Source organism: Octodon degus, unplaced genomic scaffold, assembly GCF_000260255.1.
Source record: "Octodon degus isolate 3935 unplaced genomic scaffold, OctDeg1.0 scaffold00004, whole genome shotgun sequence".
Lineage (NCBI taxonomy): Eukaryota > Metazoa > Chordata > Mammalia > Rodentia > Octodontidae > Octodon > Octodon degus.
In genome coordinates this window covers 28,522,199-28,539,741 of record NW_004524580.1, presented here as the reverse complement: position 1 = coordinate 28,539,741, position 17,543 = coordinate 28,522,199, and the positions used below count along the sequence as shown (strand labels likewise).

The 17,543-nt window shown below is 38.4% G+C and overlaps 1 protein-coding gene across 5 annotated transcripts in view; it reads left to right on the top strand.

Annotated features, from left to right (window-relative positions):
- The first annotated feature begins 1,463 nt into the window (after window positions 1–1,463).
- The window catches only part of Anks1b (ankyrin repeat and sterile alpha motif domain containing 1B), a 1,319,834-nt gene continuing 1,303,754 nt past the window's right edge, over window positions 1,464–17,543 (top strand). For 4 of the 5 annotated variants that reach the window (XM_023716668.1, XM_004623821.2, XM_023716659.1 and 1 more), the window contains exon 1: window positions 1,464–1,873. In XM_023716668.1, coding sequence (XP_023572436.1) covers window positions 1,740–1,873 — 134 coding nt within the window. In that variant the 5' untranslated portion in view covers window positions 1,464–1,739. The remainder of the gene's footprint in view (window positions 1,874–17,543) is intronic. The other variant, XM_023716658.1, reaches the window with a different exon arrangement.

The following is a 17,543-nucleotide window of genomic DNA, read 5'->3' as shown; positions in this document are numbered from 1 at the left end:
AGTTACTTCCAGTACATGATCTTGGATTCACCTGTAACTCGAGAACAAAAATGGTGCCTAATAGGTTGTTGTGAGGGTTGATTGAAATAAAAATATATAGAAACTGCTCTGCTTAGTGCTTGATACAATGACTGCTATTAAATGTCTAAAACAATTATTACATGTCCGGGTCACTTCTCCATGCAGGCTGGAAGGTGTGTTGGGAAGCGTATGGGTCTGCAGTGACTTAGTTCTGAGTCCATTTCCGAGTCAGTTAATTAGTACTATGCAAGGCATCTTGAGAATTTCAACGGACTCTGCCAAATGCTCCTTCTGGATTTCTAAAATGAATATACAGCCACAATATCCAGTTCACTGTAAGCAAATTGTCTATTATGTTCCTTTCTACGAACTGATTATCAACAAGTTAACATTTAGATACCTCTTCCAAGGACAGTGCAAAGCGGGAGGACTCAGAGGAAGTTTCAGAAAATAAACACGAGTTTTCCATCACCAGCAAGGAGAGCATCTAACAAAATCAAGCCAACCACGCACAATGAATTGCTGATGTTACATGCAAATTAAAGTGGTTCTCTCATCCGTGCCCATTTACATTCTTCCCAGGGTGGATGCAGAGAAATTTTCAATGAGTGCCGTTCTTCCCCCGACCCCCTCCCGATATTTTTTTTACAAGTCAGCAATCTCCAAAGCCCAACTAAAATACAGGCTGATTAAGGACCCTAGAAACACTGGAACTGTCGCCAACTGCTCAGTGGCTAGTGTCACCGAAACAGGGAGAAAAGGAACCTCTTCTTTCTAGCCAAGGGCAGAGACGGTATCTGGGACTCTGGGAGAGGTAAACCCACAGAGCATCAAGTTGCGGGACCCGGACCCGCAGCGGCGGTGAAGGACCCTTCCCAGCATCACCTGCTCCCCCATCGCGTCACGGAGGATTTTCCTCGAGCGTCGGGACGACCCTGGGCTTCGGCCCGGGCCTGCAGAACCGCGGTCCTCGGAGGGTCGAGCCTTCTCGGAGCAGGCTGGAGAGGGAGGGTCCCGGGCTCAGGCAGGGAGGTCAGCTCCACGAGCCCCGCCCCTCCCGAGGCCCCGCCCCTCCCGAGGCCCCGCCCTCCCGCGCCTCCCGAGCCGCACCTGCCCGCGCGCACACGCCCCCCGCGCGCGCAGCTCTGAGGCGCCGCCGTCGCCGCCCTCGGCACGCGCCCGCCCGCCCGCCGCGGCTCTCCAGCTCCGCCTGTCCTCGGCCGCTACCGCCGCCGCGCTCCTCCCCATCGCGGGCCGCGGACGCTGCCGCGTAACCGCCTAGCCCGCCCGGGGCGGAAGCTGAGGAAATCCCGGGCCAGGCGCGAGGGCCGCCGCGGGCGTTCGAGGCGCGCGGGTTCCGGGGAGCAGAGCCTGAGCCCGCGCGACCCCTCAGCGCTCCGCGGCCCCCTCGCGTGCCCCGGGCCCCCAGGCCCCCAGCCCCAGGGAGAGGCCGCGGGATCCCGGGGAGGGGCTGTGGGGGCGCGGCGCGGCTCCCCGCCCGACCGCCCGGCCCCGCCGAGCCATGGGCTGCTTCCTATTGTAGAAGCTGCGCCCGGGATTGGAGCCGGAGCGCGGGGGCCGCGGGGATCGCCCGGAGCCGCGAGTCCTCGCTTTATTTCAGGGTGGGGCGGGGCTGAGGGCCCAGATTTGGGGAGAGGGGGTGGGCCGGGAGCAGGACCTGGGCCAGGAGAGGACTCCGGAGGAGTCGCCGAGAGACTATGGGGAAGGACCAGGAGCTGCTGGAAGCGGCTCGCACTGGAAATGTGGCTCTGGTAGAGAAACTCCTGTCTGGCAGGAAAGGAGGGATCCTGGGCGGTGGATCCGGACCGCTGCCCCTGTCTAATCTGCTAAGGTAAGGACCGCGCCAGCTCGGGGGTGGCACACCTCGTTGTGCATTGTGATGGATACGTCCTCCTCCTCACGGTTATTGCACCTGGTGGCTGCCAGGGATTCATTCTTAAATTAGTAGGAAAACAGGCTGTGTGTGGAGAGGCGGCGTGAACATCCCCGTCGGACTGATGCCTTATCGTTGAGTAATTTTAAAATAGCCTTCCATCAATGCGTCAGTCAGCTACTTTTTTCTCCGAGCTGTGGTGCAGAACTTGCACAGGCACTAGTGTAGCTGGAAGAAAACCGGCGTTCCTCCGGTTTTCCATCCCTGTTATATATTTGCAGCCTGGAAGCCAGCCTTTTTTTTTTTTTTTTTGGTCTATTTAAATGAAATTGGCAGAGAAGCTGCTGTATTGCGTGCATGCAATTACTCTGCCAAAGCCATAGCCTTGGGTTGCTGCTCCCTTTCCTTGCAGAAGGCGTTTGCTGTGCTGTGGGTTTTGATCCTACAAGGTGAAGAAAGTAGACCTGCTGAGATGTCATCGGTGCAGGTTTACTGAAACTTGATGAGCCAGGTTAGCTTGCCCCAGGTGTTGTTTGAATTACCTGGGCATTGCTGAGTGAAACTTGGTTACTGTGCCTCAGGATGCAGGGTGCCAGGTCGGGATTGAGATAATGTGTGTGGAATGTAGTAGAGGCCTTTTAATGCAAAGCTGTTGCAGGTGACACCGATATTGCTTGCAGGATCTAAGATGACATTTAAAAAAAAGTCAAAGTCTTCATTTAGCAAGTAATGCCTTGGAAATAGAGTGCTATATACTCGAGAAACTGTTATCTTTAAAGTTGAATTGATGGACAAACGATAACAACTGCGAGGGAGGAACTCGGACATTCGTTAGTTTCTGAAATCATAACATTCAGTTGGTCCAGCATATTTTGGAGCACCATTCAACATTTATCTTCACTTTAAAACCTCTCTTAGGCAATCCAGCTACACTGCTAAAATTTTTAAAAAGCCTGCGTGATTTCTTGGTTTTAAAAAAGAATTCTGTCCTCTTCTTGTCAAGTGTTTAATACAAACTTTTGAGTGATGATATCGTGTTCTTTACATAGACTCATAGTACCAGCGATCGGACAGTGCATTTGATTATAGTTCTGGCTAACGGGAAAATGAGAAGTTTATATTTCAGTGAGATAAATTATTTGGAAAATGATGAATGGGGCTTTAAAAACTCCTTATCTTATAATGTATTGTCTGACAGTGACATTTTATTGGAATGACAGTTCACTTCAGAGCAATTAATGAGACTTTTTTCAGTAGATCCTAGAAATTATGGCTTTGTGTGTATTCTTTTCTTAACTGTTTTTACTTTCAAACCCAAGTAGGCAGTGTATACAAATTCAGACCACATCTAAATAATTGCCCTTAGCCACAGATAATGTCTAGAAAAGAAATTTATCTAGTTACAGTTTTAAGTTATAACCGTATAATATACTTAAGTATGTTTGCCAGGGCATCCACTAGTTGTAAACATAATTGGGGCTAGACACCTCTATGCTGAAAGAAGTTTCTCAAAATATGTAGTTCCTTTGGAAAAAATACTAAAAATTCTTTGAGAACAGTGAGCACTTCAGTTAATTTCATTGACATGAATACCATTTTGAAAACAGTCTATGACAGAACGCAAGCCAGGCATCTTTTATACACTCGAAACTTCCCATTGTGGCATTTTTATAAAAAAAAAAAAAGAGTAAATGTTGGTTCTTAGGAATAAAATGTCGATTATTTAATGTTAGTAAACACTAAAGTACCATAATTGTGACCTACAGTGTACACTCAAATGGGAGGTTTTCTGTTGTGCTGGTTTTGTCAGAGGTAGCAGTAATACTGTACAAAACAAAGGCATGTAGAAAGCAAACAGACTAAAAGACGTGTTCATCAGAGTACTTTGAACAAAGTTGAGAAAGTCACATAAAAGCCAGTAACTTGAACTTGCATTTATCTCACTCTGCATAGACAACTAATAGTATCTTTGAAGAAATAAGAATTGAAATTCCATTCTTGGTATCAGAGCTGCATAAAGTGAAATTTCTAAGAAGGCATATTTATTTAGTTGTCACCATTTCACAAGTGAGTGTCATCAGAAATTTATATCACAATGGAAAATGCGCCCCCCTTGCCCATCAAACATAATGACACTGAAATACTTTAATGTTTTAGAGTTAATTATGAAATAAGTTGGGTGCTTTTTCTCATTTGCGTTATTGTGTGGTATAGTAACAATGTTAGACACTGTGCTAAATGCTTATAGAGAATATCTAATTCAGTAGTTATGTCAACCTTAAGAGGTCGATCCTCATTTCACAGATGAAAGAGTAGAGAGATAGGAAGATTAATTAGTTGCTCAAGGTTACTTAATTAATAATGCCAAGGATTTGAAATTCAGTGGTTCAAATTTGCTGTGCCAGGTATTAAGTCTTATTCATAAATCTGTTTTATTCACAAAAGTTTAAGTGCATATGGTCAATGTATTTTATTTTTATTTAATTATTTTTGTATTGTAGTACAGGCTCAGGCTCAGGCTCAGGGTCAGCGGGCCCCAGGGGCGGGGCCAGCATGGGTGCCTTGGATTGAACCCCGCCCCTGCGTCTAAATAGGTACTTTAACCCGCTGAGCTATTTGGCTGGCCCATATGGTCAATTTAGATAGTCCAATTTGAACATTTTTTGCTGTGAATAGTAATTGAATTAAAACATTCATTTTTTATGAAAAAATCTCTTAACTGTGTTTTTGAGGATTCCCCAGATAAAAATTTTTCAGAAGATGCTTGCGATTCCTTATTTACTAAATGAACAGGAGCTATATGACTGGGAATGATCATGATATTGGAGTTTTCAGTAGAACTGAGAATGCCCTTAAATAAACATAAAATTACCTCTAAATCCTTTCTGTAGAGTGGAAATAATAGTAGTACCTAACACATAATGTTGTGGTAAGGATTAAATGCTGTATAAATCAATAAGTGAAAGGCATTGAGTGTCATTAGTGTTTTTTAATCATGTAGATCTAAAGCACATGAGACTCTGACTCAATTTGTTAGGCCTTAACTACTGAAATTTGTTTTCTATTAGCCATGTCTTCAGCAAATTTTTCATTAGAATCATGAGACCTTTAATCCAACTTCTCGAAGTCGGAATTCCACCTCTTTCCAGTTAGCTATTCCAGCCCTGTTAAAATGTTTTGACTAGATGCATTTCTTTTCTTTTCGTTTTCTTTTTTTTTTTTTTTTTTTGGCACATCAGTTGTTTGCTTGTTTATTTATTTATGTTGTATTTTTATTGAGTTGAGATCCACCTTTTTTTTTTGTATCAGGAATCCAACTCAGGACTTGGCCTTGCCAGGCAGGCTCTTGTGCTGCTGAGCTATGTCCTCAGTGAAATCTACTTTTTTGTAAATTCCATGCATTGGTACTAGGTTGGCTGTATGGATTAATGTAAAGTAGTCAAATTCAGGTCCAAAGGTGATTCTTTAGGTGGTTACTTTTGTGTAAAAGTTCTTTTTTTATTTTCCATGGGAAGAACTATCATTTTCCTTAATTGTTGTGTGGTAGTAGGACATAGGTGTTAAGAACTGAGGCTTTCATATTTTTTAGTACTCATTTTTTTCTTCCTTGAGTATTCTCAAACTTTCCAGTGATCATCTTAAAATAAAAGTCACAAGGAATGAATATGCGCTCTATGTCAGTTGACCAATGTTGAACATAGTGGGGCTTAATACTGTTGAATAATTATAATAAAAACATAACATTACAAAAGAACATTCCTAGTATGATTATAAGAAGAAATTAGTGCAAATATTTATAATGTACTTTATGATGTCTGGAATGATGAAACAACGAATTGGAGATAGTGTTCACCTTTCAGTGATAGGATTGTGAGTGATCTTTCCTTTCTTTTTTATTAATTTTATTGAGAAAGTAATGAGACAGTTTCAAAACAGGATAAGACAGTTACAATAATTAATAAATTGCATATTGTTGTCTTCGTAGTAGTTATTCATAGTACAAGATGCAGACATGAGGTCCTGTCCAAACACTTTTAGTACAAATCTCATTGAATTAAGAGAAAGTAGCTGTATATCTATCCTAACTATTTTGTATATACAAATACAAAATGGTCCTTAATTTATGTCCCCCTTTTTCATTTAGTTTTGTCAGAGATGGGTAATTCATCACAATTTAAATATTGTAGGTGCATGAGTTCAGCAAAATAATCCAATATAGTCCAGTAGTCATAGTGGGTTATCCATAGGACTGTGCAGACCTCAAAAGTCATCTCTGAAATTGCTGGGCTCCAGACCTTGTTCCCTGCTCTAGTTGTGCTTTCTACCATCCTCTTTCTTTCCCCCCATAATTTTATTTTATTTTTATTATTTATTTATTTATTTATTTTGGTAGAACTGGGGATTGAACTCAGATCCTTGCATTTTCCAGTGAAGCACTTATCCTCTGAGCCATCTCCCCGGCCCCTCCCCCCATAATTTTATTGAGAAATAAATAGCAGTGACACAGTTTCAAATCAGTAGGACAGTTTCAATAATTATCACATTGCATACTGTCTTCCTAGTGGTTATTTGTTGTACAAGATGCAGACATGATATCCTATTTACAAACACTATTAGAACAAATCCCTCTATTCATTGAATTAAGAGAATGTAGCTGTATATCTATCCTAACCATTTTGAATACACAGATACAAAATGGTCATTCATCTGTATCCCCTTTTTTTGTTTAGTTCCATCATTTAAATATTATAGGTGTGTGAACTCAGCAAAATATTCCAAAATAGTCCAGTAGTCCATAATAGTATTGGGTCTTCCGCATGACTGGCAGTGTCAGAAGTTGTTGACCTGAGTCCCCTACAGCTCAGCATCACACCATGGCTTTACTTCTTATACTTCGTTTTTATACTTTTCTGCTGGATGGTTAAGACCAAGATAAAGCAAGACCTATGTAATAAGAATTGTTGTATCTGATAAGGTCAGTAAAATCCCCTCAGGATTTATTTTATTTATTTATTTATTTATTTGTAACTTTTTTTTTTTTTTAATTTTTGGCAGAACCGGGGATTGAACTCAGATCCTTGCGTTTGCCAGTCAAGCACTTATCCTATTGAGTCATCTCCCTGGCCCCCCCTCAGGATTTATCCTGAGACCCTGTACCTCAGTTTGTAGGTCCTTTGTCAGTGTCAGCCATGTAGATGAGTCATGGCCATTGCTTGGCCAATGTGCTCTCTGTGAAAGCCTGAGAGAATGTTTTCTCTCCATGTGTCTCTCCTCAGGCACATTCTACATCATTGATCACTTTCTTCTGTGGCCCCATAATCGTCTTGATCAGAAAATTTGGTACACAACTGAATTACATGATGTCACAGTACAGGTTCTCATATGTCCCGAGTCTTAATTGACCTTGGAAGGCTAGGGCCAAAATTTTAGCTTTCCTTGTGGCCCTCCTTTTTCTCTAATTTTGGTTTGCAGACTTAGGTTGTTAACCCTCCAGAAGAAAAGCTTATTGTTACTAACATACAACCTAGGCTGTTGAGCTTAACCTTACTATCTGTCTGAATATCAAACATCTTGGGCATAACATGGAAGAGGTATTTTTCATCAAGTATTGGTATGTTAAACTTTAAGTCCCTACAGACTATGATGAAAAAAATTTAAAAAATTAAAATATATGTAAAAAATAGGAATAAACAATTATATATGTTTACGTAAGTTTAGAAATCGAACCATATACAGCATTGTGGCTGGACAGTCCCGCAACATTCCTTTTCCTGTCTCCTGCCTTGATTTACCACTTCCTTACTTTTAAAACAAACATGTACCCGAGAGACAGCATGGCAGCAACTGGCATGTCATGATAAGCAGAAACTCTTGAAGACATAGGGGTAGGCAAAGAGTTCATGAACAAAAATCACATCGCATGGGTAACACTTGAAAGAATTAATGACTGGGACCTCCTCTTATTGAGAAGTTTTTGCACGTCAAAAGAAATTACCAACAAAGTGAAAAGACAACCCACAAATTTGGAAAAAATCTTGACAAATAAGTACTCAGACAAAGTTCTGCTCTCTAGAATTTATGAAGAACTAAAAACCACTAGGACCCCAAAATTGAAAGACCCAATCCAGAAATGGGCATCCGAGATGAACGCACACTTCTCAGAAGATGAAATTAAAGAAGTGAATAAATATATGAAAAAATGTTCCATATCACCAGCCATCTGTGAAATGCAAATTCAAACAACATTGAGATATCATCTTACCCCAGAAAAAATGGCTATGGTAAAGAAATCACCCAACAACAAATGCTGGAGAGCTTGTGGGGAAAAAGGAACCCTTCTCCACTGCTGGTGAGAATGTAGACTGGTGCAACTATTATGGAAATCAGTGTGAAGACTCCTTAAAAAACTAGGACTGGAAATCCCATTCAAATCAGCTATTCCCCTACTGGGAATTTTCCTGGAGGATCTGAAATCATCATATCATAGTGATACATGTGTACCTATGTTTATAGCAGCACAATTTGTGATAGCCAAATCTTGGAAACAACGAAGATGCCCGTCACCTGAGGAATGGATGAAAAAGATGTGGTATTTTTATACCATGGAGTATTACTCAGCTATAAAGAATGATAAACTCGAAGCCTTTATATTGAAATGGATGCCACTTGAAGATATACTCATAAGTGAAATAAACCAGACACACATGTGTAAATATCATATACTTTCCCTATATAAGAACTCAAAAGAAGAAATACAAATGGAAATGTATAATACAATTAGAAGGAAAGCAAGAACTTGAGGACTAGACAATGAAGAGAGAGCAAGGAGAAGAGCTAGGGAACATGACAGAGGCAAAGCCATACAGTTATTTGTACAAGATGGGTAAGGCAATGATTTTGAGAATCCTCAGAAGATTTTCAAATCTAGCAGTTAATTGGAAGGATTCTCGCCTTGACTAATTATATATGCTGACACCTGTGACCTAAACACCTGCACTGAAGATGGCAGTTTGTAATAGTAGGCTCATGCTTGCAGTGCCTGTCATTCTGGTCTGATCTTTATTTTCTTTACCTGCATTTTTCAGTTTCTACAATGAACATATTTAATTAAAATAGTAGCTATTAAAACATGATATAATGAGATTATTGTGTCATTATTGATTGAAGGCCAAAATGATGGTGGTTTACATGGAGCTTTATAATCAATTAGAAGTTCCAGATATTTTTTCATTGATCTGTGAAGCTGTAATTCTCCTATCTGGTACTTTTAAAAGTCTTGGCTAAACTTAAGTTATTCCTGTTACAGTCTTACTTGTTTTAGCCTGTATTTGTAATCCATTTTTTTTAACTCTTGAAAAAAAATTTTCAGCATATTAACTTCTGTGCATCTGTAGATTAAATACATGTAATGTTTCCTGTTACTGCAGTTCAATACGCATAATATATCCCTAAAAAAACCTCTTCAGCTTAGTGTCACTTTAAAAATAACTATGCAAATCATTTCTTCTTACATTAGAGCCACTTAATAGAACCAGCTACTTCTCTCCATACCTGTGAGAACATTGTGAGGTATTTTATCTATTGCCTTGCTTTATGCTGTGTCCTGTTTATGGTATTCTTTTAATCTGTCTCTTTAGTAGTAAGTCTATAAATTCCACCAAAATCAGGCCGCCTTATTATAGCTTGTTTCTGGTTGTGAGCCATTGGTAATTCCTAGTTTTGATGAAAATCAAAACTTCTACCCTCCTGCCTGTAATTGTTCTGGGTCTGGATGGACACTTAACACTCACTCAAAGCAGCTAAGTGTCTCTGATGAGCTCTTGGTTTGAAGCTTCAGTACTCTTATTTGTTTTTGCTTTCTAATTTGAAAACAATTCATAATAAGGAAGACAGAAAAATAGAAATTGGGAGGACTCAGATTCTTGGCATCGTTGGATAGCAGTGGAGATTCTTTTATGGTATGAAGTTGTGTTCTACAGTTTTTTTTTTTTTTTTTTTTTTAATCTGGCAGAACCGGGGATTGAACTCAGGCCCTTGCACTTGCCAGGGAAGCACTTATTCCACTGAGCCATCTCCCCTGCCTACAGTTTTTACATTGTCAGACTTAAAGGTTACATTAGGGAACCATTATTCCTCCATTCTTTTTTTTAAAACTTAGCTTAAGTGTTTAGCATTTTTTTGGTGAAAAGTATGTTTCTTTTTCTGTTTGTTTTCAGTTATGCCCTTCACCAGCCCCTTTTGTCTTTAAAGAAACCAGAACTCATCAGAGTACTCAAATTAAGTTGTCTCTTTTATTTTCTTCCTCCAGATTACATGAGAGATTTCATTTTACTAAACTTACATCTTTCGTGAGACAGGTACAAAATATTTTAATACCTTTTTCTTTGGCACAACTACCTTCTTTTTTCTTTTCTTTTTTGTCGTTTTGAGCTGAGGTTTCACTATGCAGTGCAGGCTGACCTTGAACTCACTTTGTAGCCCAAGCTGACCTCAAACTCACAGTGATGCTTCTGCCTCTGTCTCCCGGGTGTTGGGATTATAACTATACACCATCATGCCTACCTCTTTTTATTTTAAAAAGTAATAATTCCTATTTAAAATTTTTTTATGGACTGAAGTACTAAGAAGTATTTGTATTTTAATAAAGCACAAGCATTTGTTAATGCTTTAGATTTCCTTGATTTTCTTAGTGCTTCAAAGAATTGAGTAATGTAAAAACTGTATTTAGTAAATTCTTGTTGAACAAAAAAGATCCAATTCTTAAAATTCCTGTGTAAAAAAAGTACACCAATAAGAAATAGGGGGAAGTTATCATCTGGTTACCAAAGACTCACACCAGGGAACTTATACATTTTTCAGATTACTGATTCACCTCCTGAAGATTTTGGTGATGGTACAAGGAGATAAGAAGCACTGTGATTTTTCACAGCTATTAGGGGAATTGTGGTTATTGCGACTCTTTGTAAAAAAGCTGCGTTTGCTTAAATGGAATAAATCACAAATGGAGCAGTTAAGCTTTGTGAAAATGTTGTATCTATAAAAATAGTCAAATTGCAAGTGGGTTATCTATTTTGGATTGTAATACTGTTTGGAGCAGTGATTGTACCATTATGTTCAAGGAGCTATGTCTGCCAAAGTGAACAGTGCCAGATGCATGATGGGAAGGTAAGGAGAGAAGCAGGGAGTTGTGGTTTTGGTCTCTTTCTAAGAATGGTTTGAGACTCCCTCTTCAAAAACTGTGAGAATGATGTGTGCAAAGAACTAGGATAACCGACCAGTGACTACTGTTCATGTTGTTCACTCTCACATTGGACAATTCCTAGTGTGTGTGTCAGTGACTTCTCATTGTGGATAGAACGGTGGAGTGAGTCTTCACTGACATGCAGGGAGAAGTATACAGTACTCAGCAGTGTGTCTACTGACTTCAGCAGTTTAGCTTTTCAAGTGACAATAAAAAGTTGATTAGCTCATTTGTATACTGATATAATTTATTACGCATTTGAGGTAATTTTTGGACAATTCTTTCGTCTGTTATAGAATATTTGAATATTCTTCCTGAGTATTTAATTAGAAATTGAAACAGACCATAATGCAAATTAAAGGTTAGAAAAGACAAGTTGCAGCCTATGGAACCTGAAAGAACTTTAGTATGTATTCAATTTGGACATATTGCAGAATGGTTTCAGTTAATGAAAATGCATTGGGTTTTGATCACTCATCGTATGTTAATATGAGTGAATATGTTATAGTTGAAGCAGGAATTTACACAGAAGACTCATCTGTGTTTCACTTCTTTCTCATGTGTGTGATGACGAGGTTGTGTAAGCCTCAGAGAAGGCAGTTTGTTAGTTGAAAACCTAATGGTATTTATACAGATCTGGAAACACTTCTTAGGTTTTAGTTTTCTTCTTTTACATCAGGATAGCAAATGAGTTTTACATTTGTGTCAAGCCTGGGTAAGGCTTGAAATTGATTTTCTAAGGGTGGATCAAAAATACTATAAAAGGATGAATTTTGTTTTCTTTAAGTTTCTTTTACTGTAGTGTACAGGGAGTTAATTTCTCAATCTGGTCTTTTTATGAACAGTGCTTTATTATTATTACATGACATGTCTTCATAGATCTAGCTGTGAAATGGAGCTTTGACTCATTCTGTAGACTTACATGGATTCTGTTGTGAGAGAAGCTTTAAAAAATGGCTAATTCTAGTTAGGGGAGCTAAAAGAATTCTTTGACCAGATTGGATTATGTTTTGACTGATGAACAGTCAGCTTCATTTCCTGCTGCCTGCCTGATGTTTTTGTTCCACATTTCCTTTAATCTTCTGCATCTAAATCTCTTTTTGTAGAAAAAGATCCTATTCATCGTTTCTGAGTACTACAGGAACACCCTTGCTATAGTTCTTGTGCTTTTTGTCCATTTCCAAGAGGGAACCAAATGTGTGAGGAGTAGATGTGGGATGGATTGCATAGTGGCATTAGGCTAAAAACAACAAATACTGAACTTTCAAAATTGAACAGTTAACATAATTTGCTTTCACCATTTCCAGTTTTCTGCCTGCTTCAATGTTCATTTCTTCTCTGATATGATGGACCCAGTCTATACCATCTTTCCTGTCTTTTTACCCCATTACTAAAAACTATTTGTGGGAGGTAAGAGTTAATTTACAGTAAAATATGATTGATCAGTAAGGCTTTTAGGAAGAGGAAGGAAAAGAAGGTAACTGTTTAGAGAGAAATAATCTTTTATTATTTTTATTTAGAGTCAACACAACATTAGGCCAAAATAGTAAAGTTATGGATCTCTATGGCAGAACTAATGGAGTGGATTTTGCCTGGTTTACAGGAGGGAGTTGTATGAAGGATGATCATTTGTTTTTCCTTTTTATAAGGTTGAGAAAGAATGGATTTGGTTGGGGAAAGAGGGCTGGTGATGGAGAAGCCTTTTTTGGGCTACTTATTCAATCCCTAGAACTTTTTATTGGATTTATATATACCATACTCTTCCATATAAACATATGGCATATTGTTTGCCAACTTTCAGAAGGTATTTCTTTTCTTTTTTAAAAATTTTGTTTATTTAGTACAGGGTCTCACTATGTAGATGAGACTCGTAGTGATTCTCCTGTTTTCAGCCTCCCAAGAGCTGGGATTATAGGCATGTGCCACCACGCCCAGTCTCATCACAGCCTCAGTGTGCCCCAGGGGCGGTCTGGATGGCAAGATGGGGATTGAACCCCAGCCGATGTGCTCTGCCTAAGCAGGCACTTTAATCTGCTGAGCAGAAGGTATTTCTTAGATGTCTGTATTTATATAATCACAGATGACAAAGCTATGGGCTAGAATTGTATAACAGCTTTAATAGCTAATATGATTTGAGATTCAAATTCTTTTAAATACATTTCTTTTTACTTAAAAATCATTTTTTAGGGCTGGGGAGATAGCTTGATGGTCTAAGCGCCTGCCTGGCAAGTGCAAAGATCCAGATTCGCTTCCTGGTTCTGCATGCCTTGCCGGCCCTGGAATCCTAGGCATGCCTTACTGGCCCTGGAACCGGGCATGGTGGTGCATGCCTGTAATCCCAGTGCTGGGGAGACTGAGACAGAAGGATCACTGTGTCCAAACTGCATAGTGAGACCCTGTATCAAATAAACACATTAAAAAAAATCATTTTGTAAGTTGACTTCAGTATCTAGGTTATTCTGTAAATTTATATTTTACTGTGCAGTGGAAACATTTGAATTTCTGACTCTTGAATCCCATTTAGCATTCTCCTGCATTAGATCGATGGATCAATCGATTGAGCGAGCGATTGGTCTGTCTGTCTGTCTGTCTGTCTGTCTATCTATCTATCTATTTATCTATCTATCTATATCTATCTATCTCTGTCATCTATCAATCAATCATCTATTTTTTTTTTTTTTTTGACTTAGATTATTCTTAACCACTTTGGGTTCTTGTTTGGTTACCTCTAGTTACAAACTTGTATTTGAAATATCTTTGTTTCATACAGATATGCTAAGTGTAGTATTTAATGTTTTGAATATACTGAAAAACTGCTGTATTTACTTACAGAATTATCTCTTTTGTGTAGATATTTTATTGCTATATAGTGATTCGGGAGTGAGTGGGAGTGTGTTAGTGGGGATCAGCAGGAATTATGCAGGGCTGTTTTTGCCTTGGTAAAATCTAGCGGTGGGTAGCTTCAAGCAGAATTCTTTTCAGATTGCTTTGGCTATTGTCTAGATCAGTCTGTAAAACTGAAAACTGATAGAAACTTGAAGATATTATCAGAGAAAAAAAAAAAAACCCGAAGACTTAAACACAATGGTTTAACTTTTTAAAAGTTTCTTTGCTTGTTTGTATTTTTTTGCTACATTTTGAGGTATACTTAGACTGAACTTAGTAACCAACCAACCAATCAAATACTATCCAACTAATCATCAGGCCTGTCATTTTAATAGCAAATTTATAATTTTATAGCAAACTAACAAATTTGTAATTTTATAGCAAACTAACAACAAAGAGGAGTGATAATGAATAGTTATTCACTATTTTAACAAGTATTTATTAACAGATGATCACTTATTATTTCAACAGATATTTGTTGGATATGTTGTGGATTTTTTTTTTTTTTTTTTTTTTTTTGGTGCGGTACCGGCAATTGAACTCAGGACCTTGTGCTTGCCAGGCGAGCACTTATTCTACTGAGCTATCTCCCTGGCCCCTGTTGCGGATTTTAAAATTGAATGAGATCATTTCTACAAACCCCAAATTCTTGTAGGCTAACTAGTTACATAAACAAAGAATTCAAATATAGTATGCTGTATATGCTGCAATGGAAGTGCCCAAAGTGCTGTGTCAGCACAAGGAGCAAGAAGGAGGCACCCTTAATTGTCTTTGGAAAGAGCTTGGGAGGAAGCTTCAGAGAGGAGGTGATACTGTATTTGTAACTAGGAGTTTGCTACACTGACAAGTTGGAGGAAGGGTATTTTAGGTGGAAAGATCAGCATATTCGTTAACAGTGTATGTAAATATAAAGTATAATTTGGAGGTATTATCAGTAATTTGGAGCATGGACAAGAGGTAAGACTACAGGTTAAAGGACTTACATGCTTGTCCTGAGGAGTTTGAACTTTACCATTAAAGCCATGGAAATCCATTAACTTTCCTTTTAATGTATTATTCACTTATGATGATAGCTTCGCTATTTAAAAAAGTTGAATAAAAGAAAAAAATTACCTATGATCCTATTGCTAAAAATTTTTCAAAAGTATATTTAATATAGTTATAAGATAAAGTATACAATTTTGAAGCCTAAGTTTTTCATTTGGTAGTATAATGTATGTTTTAAAAAAGTTAGTACAAAGTCATCATAATTATCATTTTAGTGGCATCATAGTACTTATCTAATGCAGAATTTTCAGAAACCTTGTCCATCCTAATCACTTAGGATTGTTTGTTACCATACATTTTCTGGTCCTATCCCAGGTCAATAGGCTGTTTGACTATAAATGTGTTAGTTACCTTTTCATTACTGTGACCAAATACCTGAGAAAATGTGAAGGAGGAACGACTTTATTTTGCCTTATAGTTTAGTCTGTGGTTAGCAGATTGTGTTGCTGTCAGGTTGGTAGCAAGGCAGAAACATGGTGGAAGGGCATACTAGAGGAATGCTGCCTTTTTCATGACAGCCAGGAAGCAGAAAGGGAGTCAGAGAAGAGGGAACCCAGGACCAGATGGAGTCCCTAAGGTCACCTGATCCACTCCTTTCACTAGGCTCCATATCCTGTTTCCATCACCTTCCAGTCATGCCAGCAGGTTATGACCTCATCTGTGGTTTAACCCATTGATGGAGTTAGAACCCTGTGTTCCAGTCACTTCTCAAAAGCTCATCAGCAATCCTGAATCTTCAGGGGACAGTTTAGATCCCAACCATAGCAGAATGGCCTGGGAGTATGCATTTACCAGCTTTCCTAGATAAATACATGTGTGTATTGATGCATAATCATTCCCTTACTGCTAGATACTTGGATGAATTTTAACTTATTCATTATTAATATACATGGGATGATAAAAAATGGCATATGTTTGAATAAATGTAAAAACATGGGCATTAATTCTCAGAATATGGCCCCTTGTTTTGAGCAGCATTGACTTATCTCATTGTTCTACTATGTATTTTCATGAAATTTCTCTTTTATGAGATGTGGAAAAAAAAATACAGTGAATGCTGCTGCTGTGTGCTATCCAATGGAAAGGCAGGTTGTGAAAATGTGGTGTATCCTTATCTACCTTATTTACCACATGTGACTTCTGGCTCTTACCCAAAGTCAAAATGACCATGAAAGGAAATGTTTTGAATTGATTCAGGATGGCAAGGCAGCCATGGCAGTGCAACTAAAGACATGAAAGAGGACTTCTGGAAGTGCTTCAGCAAGTGGCAAGACTGATGGGTTAAGTGTGTTCATAGTGATGGAATGTTTTTGAGTGGGTTATGGCAGTGTGTCTTTTACTGTAATGTTTTGAAATGTAGCATTCACTGTATTTGTTGATCATACCTCATAAAATGTTATGAACATTTTAATAAAAAGTACATTTTTTCATAAAATTACATTCAGGGATACATATCTAGAAATTGAATTGCTGATATTATGTGTCTCAAATATGGTATTTTATATGCTTTGCATCTAGTCTTCACAACAATCTTACAAGTTTTTTATTACTGATGTTTTTATTTATTATGTAAAATGCCAGAAAAATTGAATAACTTCCTCAGAGTTACAGAGCTGGGAAGTAATAGCTCTAAGATGCAAATTCAGGAATTTCAGATATCTGTCTTTCTTTTTTCGTTGTTTGTCATAGATGGCTTTTATCAGATTGAGATAAAAACCATCTATTTCAATTTTCTGTAGGGCTTTTATCATGAATGGGTGCCCCAATTTTTCAAAAGCTTTTTCTAAATCTATTGAGATGATCATATGATTTTTGTCCTTAGTTCTGTTATGGTGTATTACCTTTATTGACTTACGTATGTTGAACCACCCCTGCATCCCTGGGATGAATCCTGCTTGATCATGGTGTATAATTTTCTTGATGACTTGCTGCATTCTGTTTGCTAGTATCTTTTTGAGGATTTTTGCATCTATGTTTGTTAGAGAGATTGGCCTGTGGTTCTCTTTCTTAGTTGAGTCTTTCTCTGATTTTGGTATCAGGCTAATGCTTGCTTCCAGGAATGAATTTGAGAATATTTGAAATGGCTTCCATTTCAACTTCATAGAGGAGTCTGAGAAGTGTTATTAGGTCTTTTTTAAACTTCTTGTGGAAGTAAGCAATAAATCCAACAGGGGTTGGGCTACTTACATCTTCAATTTCATTGACCCATACTGGTTTATTTAGAATTTTTGTATCTTTTTGATTCATCTTTGGTAATTTCATATGTATCACAGAATTTATCTATTTCTTCTGCATTTTCTGTCTTACTAGAATACAAGTTTTCAAAGTAAGTATAGATAATCTTCTGGATTTCTTCAGGGTCCCTTGTGATTTCACATTTTCATTATTACTTGTGTGAGTTTGAGTCTTTTTTTTTTTTTTTTTGCTAAGGTTGATTAAGGGTTTCTTGATTTT